The following is a 14,649-nucleotide window of genomic DNA, read 5'->3' as shown; positions in this document are numbered from 1 at the left end:
TTGGTTCACGGCGGCAATCGATTGAGGAAGTGGAGACATCCAGCGAGACCCCCGGCTGTGATGGAAAAGGTCAAGTGTAGAAGTTGTTGCAGCTCATCAAAGTCGACCTCTTATCATCTCCGAGGCGGTGATATCACGTTACTGCGGCGTGTGTGTGTGTGACGGCGTGCGGCGGCAGTGGAAGAGGTGAACCGGAGGAAGCCGGGGGGGGATTTAATTTGTGATGGACGGCGTTAACGTCTCTCAGACCCCCGAAGCTACAAAGCTTCTCCGTAACACGAACACGGGGCCAAACGCCATCTGCTAACCAGACGCACCGCGGCACAAACACACGAGGGGTGCCAAACGGATCGATTAGCAGCCGAGGAGTGTGAGGGCCACAGCGGGGGGGCCGGGGGGGCCTGGGGACCCACCGGGGGTCAAAGAGACGGTGTTCTGTTTCAGCACATGCTAAACCAGTTACCATGAAGCTCCTCATCCCAAACGACCTGCTGGAGGAGGAGCGGATGGTTTTTGGTTTCAGAGTCCCTCAGACTGGCACAGACCAGCAACCGGGACCCACCAAGAACAGGGACCCTGACGTGTCTAGTGTCCCTGCTAAGCTCTGTTTACTTCCTGTTTGGGGTATTGTTCGGAGCAGGTTGAACCAGGAAAGCCATGACTTTTTGGTAGAAAAGTAGAGCTGCGGTATTTATTAATTCATTTAGCATTTGGATTATTAATCTGTTGATTATTATCTGGATTAATCCATTAAAAGGTTTGTTTTAAAGATGTCTGGAAACAGAGAATCAGCTTTTAAATCTATAAAATCAAAATCAACAAAATTAGTTGTACAACAGATTTTTAGCGTTCATTTTCATTTTTAACAAATATTTTAAGTGTCTTGAAGTCGTCGGTACAATTCTACGTGAACCCGGAGACCAGGTCGACTTATTAACTATAAAAAAGATCTTTGCCCAAAATAACCAGATTAACAGCATCTGAAATACCAGACAGAATGTCAATGACAATGTTGTTCAATGACGACGTTCATGTGCTTATGTATTCTTTGGCTTATTGCTTTAAAAGTGCTCTTTAAAAATATTTTTTTTAATTTACCCACCCTAGTTTTTCTGAGTCAAAAGTAGTGATTCGTTTAAATTAAACAATTGAGTTTAATATGATGTAAAACAGAGAAAAACAATAAATCTGCATGAAAAATGACTAACCAATTAATATAGTTTGTGATTATTTTAGTCTTTTAAAACATTTTACACTTGAAACGCTTCATGCAACTTAATACAAAACGTAAACCAGACGTCGGCGTCTTTATTTAACATTTCATTAAAGTTATTTTCTTTTTATAAAAAGAACCATGCGTGTTATCAAATATCATAATTCCCTGTTTGCGTTTTGCAGATTTGTCTCTAATTGAACCTTTAAAGTTTGGTTTTCTATGACGTTAACGGTCACAGACTCCACAAACAGCAACAAAGTGAAAAACAACATAAAACCAGACTTTTTAGATGTCATGTTTTTCTTCTGAAGACAAACTCATGGACACACAAACATCTGAGAGAGATGATGGGAAGCAGAAGGAGGAAACAAAGAGGAGCTCAGACACAAAACTTAAAACAAACCAAAGAAATGCACCAATCAGAGGCCTCGCTGTCAGGACGAGAGCATCCAAAATCCAAATAATCCCGTTTACAGTCGATCTTTTTCCGATAAAATCGGTCGCCTCCTTCCCGCCATCATCGGGTCCGTTTGAGGAGCTCGCTTTATGTTTCTATCAAAATCAAAACACTTTTCCTCACAGTTTGTTCATAAACAAATATTTGTATTGTATGACAGACAGAAAAACATCTTTTATTAAATGAAAAACAAGCAAAGTAATGTCCTGGTTAGGACCAGGTCGCCAAACAGCTAGAGGTCCTGGTCCTCTCTGCTGCGTATAAACCCACAATCCAAACCGACACAATTAGCCCACTAATGGTTTCCCCAGGACCCGAACCCGATACCACACATGCTACACAAGACCCGAGGACCGGCTCTCCGCTTTCTCCAAACACATCTGGGATTCAGATCTTCCTGTTTGTCAACAACACACACTCAAGGGGGGGCTCCAGGCTGGAATGGCACAGAAAAAAGGGATTTTATCGGGGCTGTAATGGTGAGCTGCCCTCTGCACCTGTGTAATCGGTGCTGCGTTAATCCTTTCCACGCTGGCGTTTTATGACTTTGTCGCACACACACACACACACACACACACACACACACACACACACACACACACACACACGCACACACACATAAAGCTGCCCTGAAGGCCTTGTGTGTGGCGGTCTATGGTTCAGCTGTCGAAGCTGGCGAAGGCTTGAAGTGTGACCGTTGTAGTCCTTTGAATTCAATTTAACTTTTTATTTTATTTATGCAAATTAGCTTCAGGAGGCTGTAAAGTGTTCTGAATCTGCTTTGAGACATCGAGTATAATGGAGGAACGTCATGTTTACGCTGCTCTCTCTCTCCTCGTACGCTCCCCAGACGGATGTTCACATCTAATGAGCGTGTTTGCGTGTTCGAGTCCCACAGCTAATTAACCTTCTTATTTAAAGGGCCGGCGCGTCTCCCCCGTCAATAATATGACTTGCTTGCCTCTTCAACCTTTAATCCACCGAAGAGAGATGATGATGAGAAATGAGATCGCTGTGTTGAAGGAAAATCTCTTTCAGCAGAGTTTCATTAAATAGTTCACTCGCAGGAAAGTCAACGCTTTTACAGCCGACGTTCTCGTAAATACACCTGAGAACGTTGGAAACTTTAGTGTCGTTTGATTTAGAAGCTTTTAACTTTGAATGAAAACTGTTTCCAGCAGCTAAATGTCTGTTTGTTACATCTTCGGTCATTAGATTCAATCTGCAGGTGTTTCAGTGTAACCAGTGACCGTGCTATCTGGTGCCATCCAGCCGAATGCGTCCGTCGTTGCCCATAGTAACTAACATAAAACGTTGGCGTAGATAACAAACACGGACATGTACGTTTTTTTTACGAGGATGCGTTCAGCTCTGCGTCACCAGATAACACGATCACTCTTTAATCCAAAACACCGGTGGAGTCTGTGGCTGTTAAAGTTGAGCTGAAACGTAATTTCCAGAGTTTTTATCTTCCGTGACGTGTTTCAGAGTGAAACAGGAGGAGGGACTTAACGTTGGGAGGAATTTGATCGGACAAAAGATTGGCTCACATGCTATTGAATAGCTTCTCTGGCTGTGTGCAGAGCTTCAGATTGATTGATGGATGTCACAATATTATTGGTTGATATCTGTTGCTACTAGCTGATGTAAACATGCATGTGTCGTATTTTGTTTTCCAGGAAGAAAAAAAATATTGGGTTTTAATCTAAAAATACGAAGAAATAAATTTCTTTTACATTTTTGTACAATATGATCGAGGATGTGGTCTAAAATGTTTAATTTCAGTTTGACTATTAAACAGATAGAAGGCTTTTTATGAGGATGGCTACATATTTGATTGGTGATTTCAACAGCTGCCGTCGCTAGCAACCATGGATACATTCGGCTGAGAGGCACCAGATAACACGGTCACCGATTTTAACCCTAACACCCAGGTTCCTCCACCAATTATTTTACTCACACTGGAGAGGTTTTATTCTCCATCTTCGGTGGTTGATAAATATTGTACAACATTAACGTGCATCATCAACAGTTAAAGACTGTTAAAGAGTTTATTTAAATAAAAAAAACAGAAATTTGACTGTATTTTCTGTGTTTTCTTTCCTGATTAACGTTCCGTCTGTGGAATAAATGAGGCGGTTCTTGAAGCCGGTGTTCCGACTGTATTTCCCCGTGTGAGCCTTTAATCTCGGGGCCGGTTCAGTAGGTGACCTCACATCCCGTCTATAGATCGGCAATCAGCCCCGGCGCTGCTATCTGGCCCGTGGATCACCACGCGGTAAACAGGTCCATGTGTCAGCGGCCCGGCCTGACTGACAGCCTGTCACTTCCTGTTTGTCATCATGAGCTGCTCGCCTCTGATAGCATCAGCAGCGACTGCTTTTCATCCGTCGCCTCTGATCCTGGACCGGTCGGAGCCGCGATAGAGAGAAATGAAGTTCCAGCCGATACTGTATATGTATATACTGTGTGAGTGTATGTATATATATATATATATATATATATATATATATATATATATACTGTATATGTATATACACCAGTACTTGTTCTCTATCTATGGGAATCATTTGTGTATCTTGAAGGTGTTAATAATAATTGCAAAGATCATCTGAAAAATGTATTTATTTGTCTTCTTGCTTTTACTATATTCTAGAAATAATGTGATTTTTCCTTCATAAGAACTTTGTATTTGTAATTGAAACTGTTGGATTCTTTCCAGTGTTTCTGATTATATATGATCCATGTGTTAGTATGAAACCTAATATTAACCTGCAATAAACTTGGACTTGGTGGGTTTAAGGGGTGAAGATTCAGGATCAGTTCTGAGGATGTGGTCTCATGTGTACTCGTGGTTCTGGTCTACAGGTGAGCGTCCGTACCAGTGTCCCTACTGCGACAAGGCGTTCAGCAAGAACGACGGCCTGAAGATGCACATCCGCACGCACACCCGGGTAAGTTTCTCCACTGCTAACTTCAAACTGCAACAAAACTACTACATTAAGTGAAAAAACATTGCATTGCACCTTAAAATGACGATATAAAAAAAAAAATTATAATAAAAAACACAAGAAAACATCAGGGGCCCGTTTCAGAAGCAGGTTCAACAAACTCTGAACCTAACCCTGAACTCTGAGTTGGCCAACTCTAAGATGAGCAACTCTGAGTATGTAAACTCTGAGTTACGTGTGTGCCTGCCGACTCTACAAAGCCATCATCAATGGAGCTCCGATACTACGATTCACCATGGCAACCTGGAGAGCGTTATTAGATATTACTGAGTGTTTATGAAGAAAATGAGCTCATCCTTAGAAAGCGGAGCAACGTAACTGCAGCAAAGTAGAGATAGTTCACATGGCAGACAATTACTGCCCGACTGAATGTGTATAACTGAATGAAACAGTCGCTTGATCTAAAGGTGCTAAAGCTTTATGTTCACCTACATAGAGCGACTCTGTGTTGTAGCGGTTAGCAACACAGCCTACGGTGCAGGCGACAGGGGTTCAACTACTGTAGTTCACAAAGTAGCGTAATGAATAAATATTCATTTTCATATAGGTGTAATCCCCCAGACACAAAAAGAAAGTGGCTTCAGTCAAGCTGTTCAAGAATATTGTGTAAATACATAATACATGTTTCAATACAAGTAAACAGTAACTATAAGCGTCTATTTCAACACAGAAATGTCCACAACATTTCATAAATCTCTGCAAAGAATCTGCATTATGTCCGCGATATGAAATATTGAAAATGTCGGAGAATATCGTTTAGATATGTGATTGGTTGGAAAGGTAATCAAAATTCTCTCCCGACGCAAAGCTGCTAGAATCACTTTTATTTCCATATCGATGAGGTTGACGAGGAAAGGACGGCACATTTTTTCAGAGTTGGTTCAGATTCCAGAAAAAGGCGAAGACATGTAGGGAGAAACGTAGGGTTTGTTGAAGAAAACCTGCCAGCGAGCAGGTTAGCTTCACGGAGAATGTTGCCTGGGTAACTGACTCAAATTTATGCTGAACTGGCTTTTTAAGAAACCAGAGTTTCCCTCATCTCAGGGTTAACCAACTCAAGGTTTTCACTAAACCTGCTTTCTTAAACGGGCCCCAGAAGTCTCCTGGTGAAAGCTCATCAACACGACTTCCTCTATTCGTGAACTCGACTGAAACTAATTTCCGATGTCGCGAGAAAACGTAATAAATGACAAAATATGTTTCCCTGAGAAAACCTCACTCGCAATGAAGTTTTGTTGTGTTTAAATGTAATTTTGAGGAAAACCAGACTGCAGTTTAAATGTGATAACATTTTTGAGTCTGGAAATTTTTGCTTATGGTGCCTTTAAAGTGCTTGAGTAGGTGCTTGAATTATCCTGTACGAACCCTGCACACAGGACACATCGTAAACGTCTGTATAAGTGAGACAGGTGGAGAAAAGGAAGGTCACTTCTCTACCAAAGCAATGCTTTCCATGAGACATTCAAGAGCGTCTGGACATGTCGGTACCACCGTTGATAAATGTGTCTTAATAACATTGTGGGTTTCCGACGCTGTCGGCGGCGTTAGCGTCACAGATCTGTTGTCCGTAACGTTGTCCAGGACAACGTCCCTCGGCAGGAACAGGCAGGTATAATGTTCCAGTGATTAAACTGACTGATGTTTGGTTCCTAATGGTCCCAGATCTGCGTTTACTCACAGTGCTCTGATATACGGGCTGAACAGTTACAAACAGCAGAGCCTGATGATGATGTCACTGCCGAGCAGAACTAATGTCATTTGGCTGAAAGAGACGCTTTGACAAACTGACATGACCCCGACATTTCGGGGTTTTTAAATAATGTTTTCTTTCCAAACTGAAACATTGTGAATCACGTTTGCTTGTGACGTATAACAAATTAGTCTAAAATGGGTCCTTGGAAGTCCACGTAGGGAGGAGGTCTGGGTGGTGGACCGGTCAAAAAACACAGGTCTTTCACCAGGAGACAAGCACCAAATCATGATGGCGAATACGACTTATTAAGCGTTGAGATTGTCCTTCTGACGTCCCTGAATCCTAAATTGAAGAACCAAATGTGGTCTCCTGGGTCTGTGATTCCCAAGAGGTCTACAATAGTAGCTCACATTAGTCCAGAGACCAGACCAGAGACTGTCTGTGGTCCAAACAACAAGGTCTCTGCCGTATTTATGTCTAGATGACCTTATTTGGAGTGTTGATGGAGCAGCTACAATGTTAGCATAGCCTAGCACCCATCAACCAGACTCCATTCAGAAAACCAGCGTTTTAAAAGTAGTTATCTTGTGGTCTTGCAGACAGACCTAACAAAGCATGACTTCACACTTTTTACTGATCACCATCATTTGAAGTTATTTCAGCATAATTTTCATGAAATCACAGATAAATACTTTATTCTGGGTTTCTCCATCTGAGGTAAACCAGCTGACATGTGTCTAACGTGAGCTTACAGGTGACTCAGACTTTCCCCCACATTCATGATTCCTCACTACGCCCTGAAGCCTCCTAGACCACTTCCTGTTGGCGTGCTGCCTTACAAACACCAACGCCGTGACACACGAGACTCGCACGCAAATAAACAAAACCTCTGTCTTTGCGTATATAGATGCACTCTCGTCAGAGAGTAGTCAGATTGGGAAGAAAGGGTTGGGGTCAAAGGTCCCAGGGGTGAACAGCTGCTGAGGAGTGAAGGTCACCAGGTACAGATGTTCGATGTTACCGGGGGGGTCACAGCGATGCATTCTGGGTACACCACCTTAAGTCCATCCATGTGCCTCCTGACCTTTGACCTTTGATCCCTCATAGTTTTTTCCCCTTTCTTTGTCATACAAGAAGCGTTCAGGCCCTCGTGGAAAAAAGAAGTAAACATTTGAGTCTGTTTCCTCGAGGCAGGTTTCGTTCACACACACAAACACACACAAACACACACATTCACACAAACAGTTGCATACTTTAAGCCTCACACATGCAACGAACCTGATCTTTACCTCCTTTTGTATCCTGTGTCACTGGGCGCTCCTCGCCCCGCCCACGTGATAGTGCCTTTCCCATGACCCCTTACTTCCTGCATTCACTCTGTTCCCATGACAACTAAGCTTTAAATGGAGTTTTTTTGTTGCTATCAGCCAGACTTGTCACAAAAACAAGCTTTAACAGAGTGACAGTGGGAACCGGCTATCAAAGTCCTTTTTTTTAAGGTGTCGCCTGCCATCAGACCGCGAAGGACACGCCTCCTCCTCCTCCTCCTCCTCCTCCTCGCTGTCCGGCGGCCGATGAACAAATACTTGGACGTGTTGTTGTTGTAAGAAAAAAAAAAAGCACACACACACCCAGGGTGAGATAGCTGGCCTTGGAGGAAACGTCCGTTGGTAAGCTGATGAGGTGTGGAGACGGAGGAGTGATACCCGGCGCTCCGATACGCGTTCAAAGGGAAAACCCTCCACGCCGTGGAACCCATGTGTTTTTGATGGCGCCGCGCGCCGGTCATTTCCTCCCGACTGCTAAGTCCTCTCGCTTCATATCTTCATAAACTCACAGGGAGTGTGTGAAGAGGGAGAGAGCGTATCGCTGTTTTGATATTTTTCCACATTTCCTCAACAGTGTTTTCCACCATTAGTGTGTGTGTGTGTGTGTGTGTGTGTGTGCATGTGTGTGTGTGTGTGTGTGCACATGTGTGTGTCATTACCCACGATGGACGCAGGTCCTCCTATGGTTTTGGTCCACATGTGAACCAAAGTAAGGGAAAGTATTGTTTTATGTATCATTCTGACAAATCGAGCGGCCTCTTTAAAAATCCCCATGTTTGTGTGGGTCTGTGTGTGTGTGTGTGGGTCTGTGTATGTGTGTGTGTGTTGCAGGAGAAGCCGTATAAATGCAGTGAGTGCAACAAAGCCTTCAGCCAGAAAAGAGGACTGGATGAGCACATGAGGACTCACACGGGAGAGAAACCGTTCCAGTGTGATGTGAGTATCCAAGCGGATCAGCTTTTAACTTTTTTAGGGGGGGAAAGAAATACTCAAAAATATGAACCTCGGAGTCTAAAATAACATAGCTTTGGCTTCAGCCATGTGTGTGTTTGTTTGTGCCGCTTGGCTACATTCATGCTAACTGCTAACCGGAGGGTTCATCTCCTGCACAATGCTTCCAAACTCACTCACTCCAACGCAATATTTTTTTACGTTTACGTTTAACATTTGATAATGCTAGTTAACATTTACATTAATTGTGGTGTCAGAAAAACAGCATTAAAACAAGACGATGTCTTCTGGAATTAAAATGTCTTGTTTTTGTCGGAAGGATGTCAGAATAGGAATGCAAAAGAAAATCGCTCTATTTTTGTAGAATACTGATGACATCATCCCGAATTCTCATCTGCTGCTCATTTCATATCCAATTTCAGTTTTTATCAGTCAGCTATTCTATAATGGTGAACAGCCTTAGCGACGTTAGCGTGTTAGCAGGAGTAGCATGTAATGTTTGGCTAGCTAATGCTATAACACCACTTATCAACTGTAGCGACATTAGCATGTTAGCAGATGATCCATATTCTTTCATAATAGCGCTGCTACAGAACACCAGTTTGGCTCCGCCCACAAAGCACATAATAGCTGTTTATAAGCACAAATACGCGTTTTATTCTTTTCAGTGTTTTAAGCTAAAATCGTACACGTTGCACCTATAATATGATGAAATGTCGGTCCTGGTTTTCCGTTTAAATGTAACTTTACTGAACAAAAATAATATATTTCTAGATTTCAAAAAGAGATCTGTTACAAAAAAAAAATGCAAAAAAACCAAACCACTGATTTCACACTTCATATTAAAATGCTTTTATTGTGAAAGGGTGTCTTGGTTTTTAACGTTTCTATATTTTATGGAACCCGTCTGCTCTGAATTGGGTTCAAAGGGATTTCTCCTCGCTGTGTTTTCCTTTCTCATTATTCTCTTTACCTCCGAACCCTCAGTTCTCGCACGTGTTTGTCTGTGTGTGTGTGTGTGTGTGTGTGTATATATGTGTGGTGGCACAAGGCCAGATGTGTGTGTGTGTGTGTGTGTTGGGGGGGGGGGGGGGTTAGGGGGGCTGAGTAAGAGGCAGATAGGGATCTCGCTCCTCCGGAGGGGCCGAGTGGGCTGATCTCACGTAAACACATTGAGAGGATCAGAGGGAGAAATTACCCTCTGCTTATAATACTGCAGGAGTAATAATTATTCTCAGAGAGCGGGGGGAGGAGCGAGGGGGATTCACATGTGACTGAGGAGGGTCGAAAACTTAACTTTGAATGCAGCGATTTTTAGTCTGAACATAAAAAATATCAGCATGACGGATGAAGATTTTATATTAATATTCTTGATCTGAGGTTCTCAAACTGAAATCAGCCGTGGACAGACAGAGAGACTCACAAACACGACCGATCTCATTATCTTCTGGCGAAGATCATAATAAATGTGCATCCAAATCCAGAAGCACGCCCAAAAGCATTATTTTTTCCCCAAAATTCCCTCGAAATAGAAGCAAACCAAGATAAATAATATTAGTTTCTCTTTCAATACTCGACTGAGGCTGAGTTATGTGCTTTGTTGGAAACTGTCCTGGGATCTGCAGTTTGAGGCTTTGACAGCTCAGTCGTGCCCAACACTTTCACATCGTAACTCTGGAATTCAAATATCTCTTGATTCTTTGAAGAAGCTAAGAAAAACAATGGTGTCTAATCCGTCATCGCCCAACTCGGGATCCTCAGATTCTCCTAATAAGCCTTTAATCCGCTGCCTCGCCTCCGGTTCCAGACCAGAAAATGGGCACGCCGTTGTTGTTCGAGACCGCAGGATCCAGTATCCCATTCATCGTCGGCAAAGTGTCTCCCGACATTCATCTGGATTCTTTTTTTTTTTTTTTTGCTCCGCCAGACGTTCTCTCGAGTAAATAACTCTCCATTCAGATAATAGAAATAACATGTGGGTTTTATTTGAGTGCGACAGAAAGGGATCGCTCGGGTCCAGGAAGGCTCTCCAGACCAGCGGGGCCGCGTGAGCCGCGTTTGTCATAACAGCATTAAACATGTTGTAGGAGCATCCAGGAACATCTGGGTCACAACGAGACCAGGAGACCAGCCCCCCCCCCCCCCCCCCCCCGTCTCTGATCAGCTCCCGTTGCTGCTTCGCCTCCTAACATGTCTGATGTTTAACTGACCCTGGATCAGATCTGTCGATTGTTTAAAAGAGAACGAGATATGACAATGATATTTTTTTAGAAATGTCCCAGTCTAATTAGCGACTGCAGATCATTTCTACATTCCACATTCAGTTTTAGTCAAGAGGTTAGTTTGTTTTCAATCAACATGTTGATTTTCCCCATCAAACTCTGTTCACAAATTCATCATTTTACAGTTTCTTCAGTCAGTCACTTTTCTAAATTCACATGAATCTCTTCTTTACATCAGCATATATTAGATCAGCTCTGATTTAAAAAGACAATACATCACTTTTCAAGCTGGTTGATGAGAGTTTGCGGTCAACAATCTAGCGTTAAAAAGGCTGTTTTGTAAATGGAGTCTGCTGCAGCACTCACTCCTCATGAAACGAACCGGGGCGACGATACATCACTTCCTGTACCGTCTGTACTTTGAATCACATGTTGCAGTTCTGATGTTGCTTGCAGGTGAATGTACGTTTTCTCTGTTTCCATGGCAATGGAGAGACTACCGTAAAGCACAGCAACTTGGCAACGTTTTCCTTCAAAGTTTTTTGACACCAGTCGGAGCGACACGATTTGGTCGTTAACGATAATCAGCTCGACTCTGCACCAGGAATATAATTGAATCAAATTTTCTGGATTGACCGCAAAATAAAACGACAGGAATCTAATTTCTGACCATGATTGTGTTTTAAACCACAAATTATTTCATTCACATCGATTTCATCACCGCAGATGCAAAACGTCTGTGGGAGAGAGTTTATGAATGTGACCATGGTTGATGGACGAGTGGGGGGGGGAGAGGAGGAGGAGGATGATGAAGAGGAGGGGGAGGAAGTGGGGCAGGAAGAGGAGGGAGAGGGGGAGGCAGAGGAGGAGGAGGTGGAGGAAGGGGAGGAAGAGGAGGAAGGAGGAGGAAAATGACGATGAAGAGGAGGGGGAGTAGGAAGAGAAGGAGGTGGAGGAGGATAACCCATACTGTGAGTCCTGCAGCAGCGTGTTGAGCTGCAGCTGAATAAAGTGTTTAATAATAAATGTTTTATTTCCATCCGGCTGAGAGACGACGTGTTACGGAAGAAAAATAATCGCTGCATAAAAAAAACACAATGTTTTTTTGCCTGTATGTTCCGTCTCAATGATCACTATTAAAGAGTCGTGCGTTTCCGTCGTGTCTTCCAGGTGTGCGACCTGTCGTTCAGCCTGAAGAAGATGCTCAGCAGACACAAACTTACCCACAACCCCAACCGGCCGATGGCCGAGTGCCAGCTGTGCCATAAGAAGTTCACCAGGAACGACTACCTCAAGGTCCACATGGAGAACGTCCACGGGGAGACGGAGAGCTGAGGTCCAATCGGAGTCGAGGGCCAATCTGATCCCCTCAGATCGGTGCTTCCTGTACATACTGTACACACAGATGTGTAGATAGCATGAATGTTCTTATTAAAGGTACAGAGGGTAGAGTATGGAAAACATTTGGCGGTACTGTTTGTAATTATCTCTGTTTGTTTCTAACCAGTGTTACTGTTGATACTTCACTGAGCAACACGTTACTGTGGGCCGTTCACTGACCAACACGTTACTGTACATTGTACTGGCCACTTACACTTGCAAAACTCTGCAGCCAAAGACTTTTTATTCTAGTTTTACAGTTTCTCCATGTTTACAACCGGGAGCAGAGGACACTTTGAAACCCACGTCACTCTGTTTGTTATTTTCAAAATAAAGTATTTAAACAGGAGACGGAGAGAAGTGAAACAGTAATCCGGGTCTGAAACCGTTCACGGGTTCAAATGGTTTTTATCTAACGTGATATTGGGAGTATAAACAAACCCGTACCAACACCGGTAGAAATGAACATTTCCATTCAGGCTACAAAACTACTTGGTTAAGGTTAAAAATAAATCATGGTTTGTGTTCAAGTAATAACGTAAGAACGCACAGTGTAACAACATAGCGCAACAACATAACAACGTAACAATGTTACAACCTAGTATAATGTTATGTTAATGTTAAGGGCTGAGTTGTTATATATTCGAATAATAAAAAAACAAACCGATTATTTTATATCCGATTGACAGGAGTCACACAACATCACATTCCGCAATTTAAATTTCTACGTGATTCAACAACAATGCAGCGCCAGTTACTTGAAAGCAAACGTCGTCTTTACGCTTGTTACATAACCTGATGGGTTATTGATTATGAGAACACAAATATAGATTTTTAACGTTAAACATTAATCACAAAAGTTTTGGTGCCTAAATCTGTGAAATTGTGCGTTTCCTCTAGCGTGATACAAGACTGATTTATAAAACGTATTTATTTTTGTTGAGAATCATCAATGTTATCTGCGGTTTTCGCAGAAATTAAAAAAAAAACAATTCTGGCGATGGGTTTTTGAGATCGCCTCATTTTATTCAAGTTATGAAAGTCCCCGAGAGACAAGTCATAGAGAAGGAGCTGCCTGTTTTTTGTCGTGTTATGGGCCAACTTTAAAACTTCTGTACCTTAATTAGAATTGTATTATTTTTCAGATTTGTTTCCTTCCCTTTGGTGCTCAGAGCGTTTTACTGTTTTCTTGCGTCGCAAATTGTCTTCGGGGACAAAAAGCAAAATCCAAAGTACTGTTGTTGAGTGTGTTTTCATACGAGCTGTGCCTTAAACTTTCACTTGTTCTTTGTTTCATTACAGTATTTCAATAAAAGTGAGCTTCTGTCCTGTTTCACGTCCATGGTCATGAACAATGTTTATTCAGCGTCGGCCGGCTGTGAAGCATCACTTCACACATTTGTATTTTAGAGATCAGCCCGCAAACATCCACTTCCTCCCCCTGCTCCGTCTATGTGTTTGTGAACTGTTGACGTTGGCGGGGGGGAGGAAACACGCTCCGAGAGTTCTGTCGGGAGCGAGGGCTAATTTGAGCTTAGCACCGTAAAAAGAGCGCCTCTGGTGGTTTCCCTCTGCGGGCGCCGTGGTGATGCGTTCTCACGTCCGACGCTCTCTAAGTATCTTTAACATCTGTGAAGCTGCAAGTTCATTCTAGGTTCCAACTCAATAAATACTGCCGTGTGTGCGGTTATTTTTTGGGGGATTCGGAAACATCCGTCTCTCTTCACCTCTGTTTGTTTAACCGTGAACTGATTACTGGTGTTCACGTTAGATGTGTCGCGGTGACAGCTCGGGTCACGTGACCCCGCCCCTCCCCTCCGGAGCTCGGTTCACCGCATGGGCGTGGCTCGAGTGCCGCCGCCTGCTCGTTAGTGGCGAGGCGTCCAAGCTGTACCGACGTAAACACGGCAGTTGCGTCTTGTAAACAGTAGTAGAAGAAGGGATTTCCATCCTGAAGGGGGTCAGACTAGGACCGGGTGTTGAGGTATCCCTGCTTCTGATTATCTGTCCCGTCTCCATGACGACGTGTCTCATCCAGGCCTTTGGCTTTTCCATTTTTTGTCTCGCCAACCTTTGATGTCCTCGTGGGACTTTCCCAGTGACCTGGTGATCTCGTCCATCTCGCTCTCTCTATCTCTCTCTCCCTTCCTGCTGGGTGGATCAGGCCGAGAGCTTCCCAGTCAATGTGTTTCTAATTACATGTTTTTACTGGAAGCCCTGGTTTCCTTGCGTTGCCAGACCGGCCGGGGCCCCGGCACCGAGGACGTCCTCGGGGCCCCGCCCACCGTGCAGAAGGAGTATCATTAACCCACGCCGCCGCGAACCGCTGTCACGTTAGGAATGACACGGACACGCTTGTCTGACCTCTTGTGTTTTGGGTTGGCGTTGCCG

General features: G+C 43.5%; 1 protein-coding gene across 1 annotated transcript in view; it reads left to right on the top strand.

The window, feature by feature from the left end:
* The window catches only part of prdm5 (PR domain containing 5), a 33,383-nt gene extending 19,789 nt beyond the window's left edge, over window positions 1-13,594 (top strand). The window contains exons 14-16 of the mRNA XM_084010632.1: window positions 4,542-4,627; window positions 8,537-8,641; window positions 12,049-13,594. Of these exons, the coding sequence (XP_083866758.1) occupies window positions 4,542-4,627; window positions 8,537-8,641; window positions 12,049-12,213 (356 nt within the window). The 3' untranslated portion in view covers window positions 12,214-13,594. The remainder of the gene's footprint in view (window positions 1-4,541; window positions 4,628-8,536; window positions 8,642-12,048) is intronic.
* Window positions 13,595-14,649: the final 1,055 nt, after the last annotated feature.

This window comes from Eutrigla gurnardus, assembly GCF_963514095.1.
Source record: "Eutrigla gurnardus genome assembly, chromosome: 6".
In the NCBI taxonomy this organism is placed as follows: Eukaryota; Metazoa; Chordata; class Actinopteri; order Perciformes; family Triglidae; genus Eutrigla; species Eutrigla gurnardus.
Note: the sequence above shows the minus strand (reverse complement) of the source record. Positions and strands in the feature narration are given on the sequence as shown.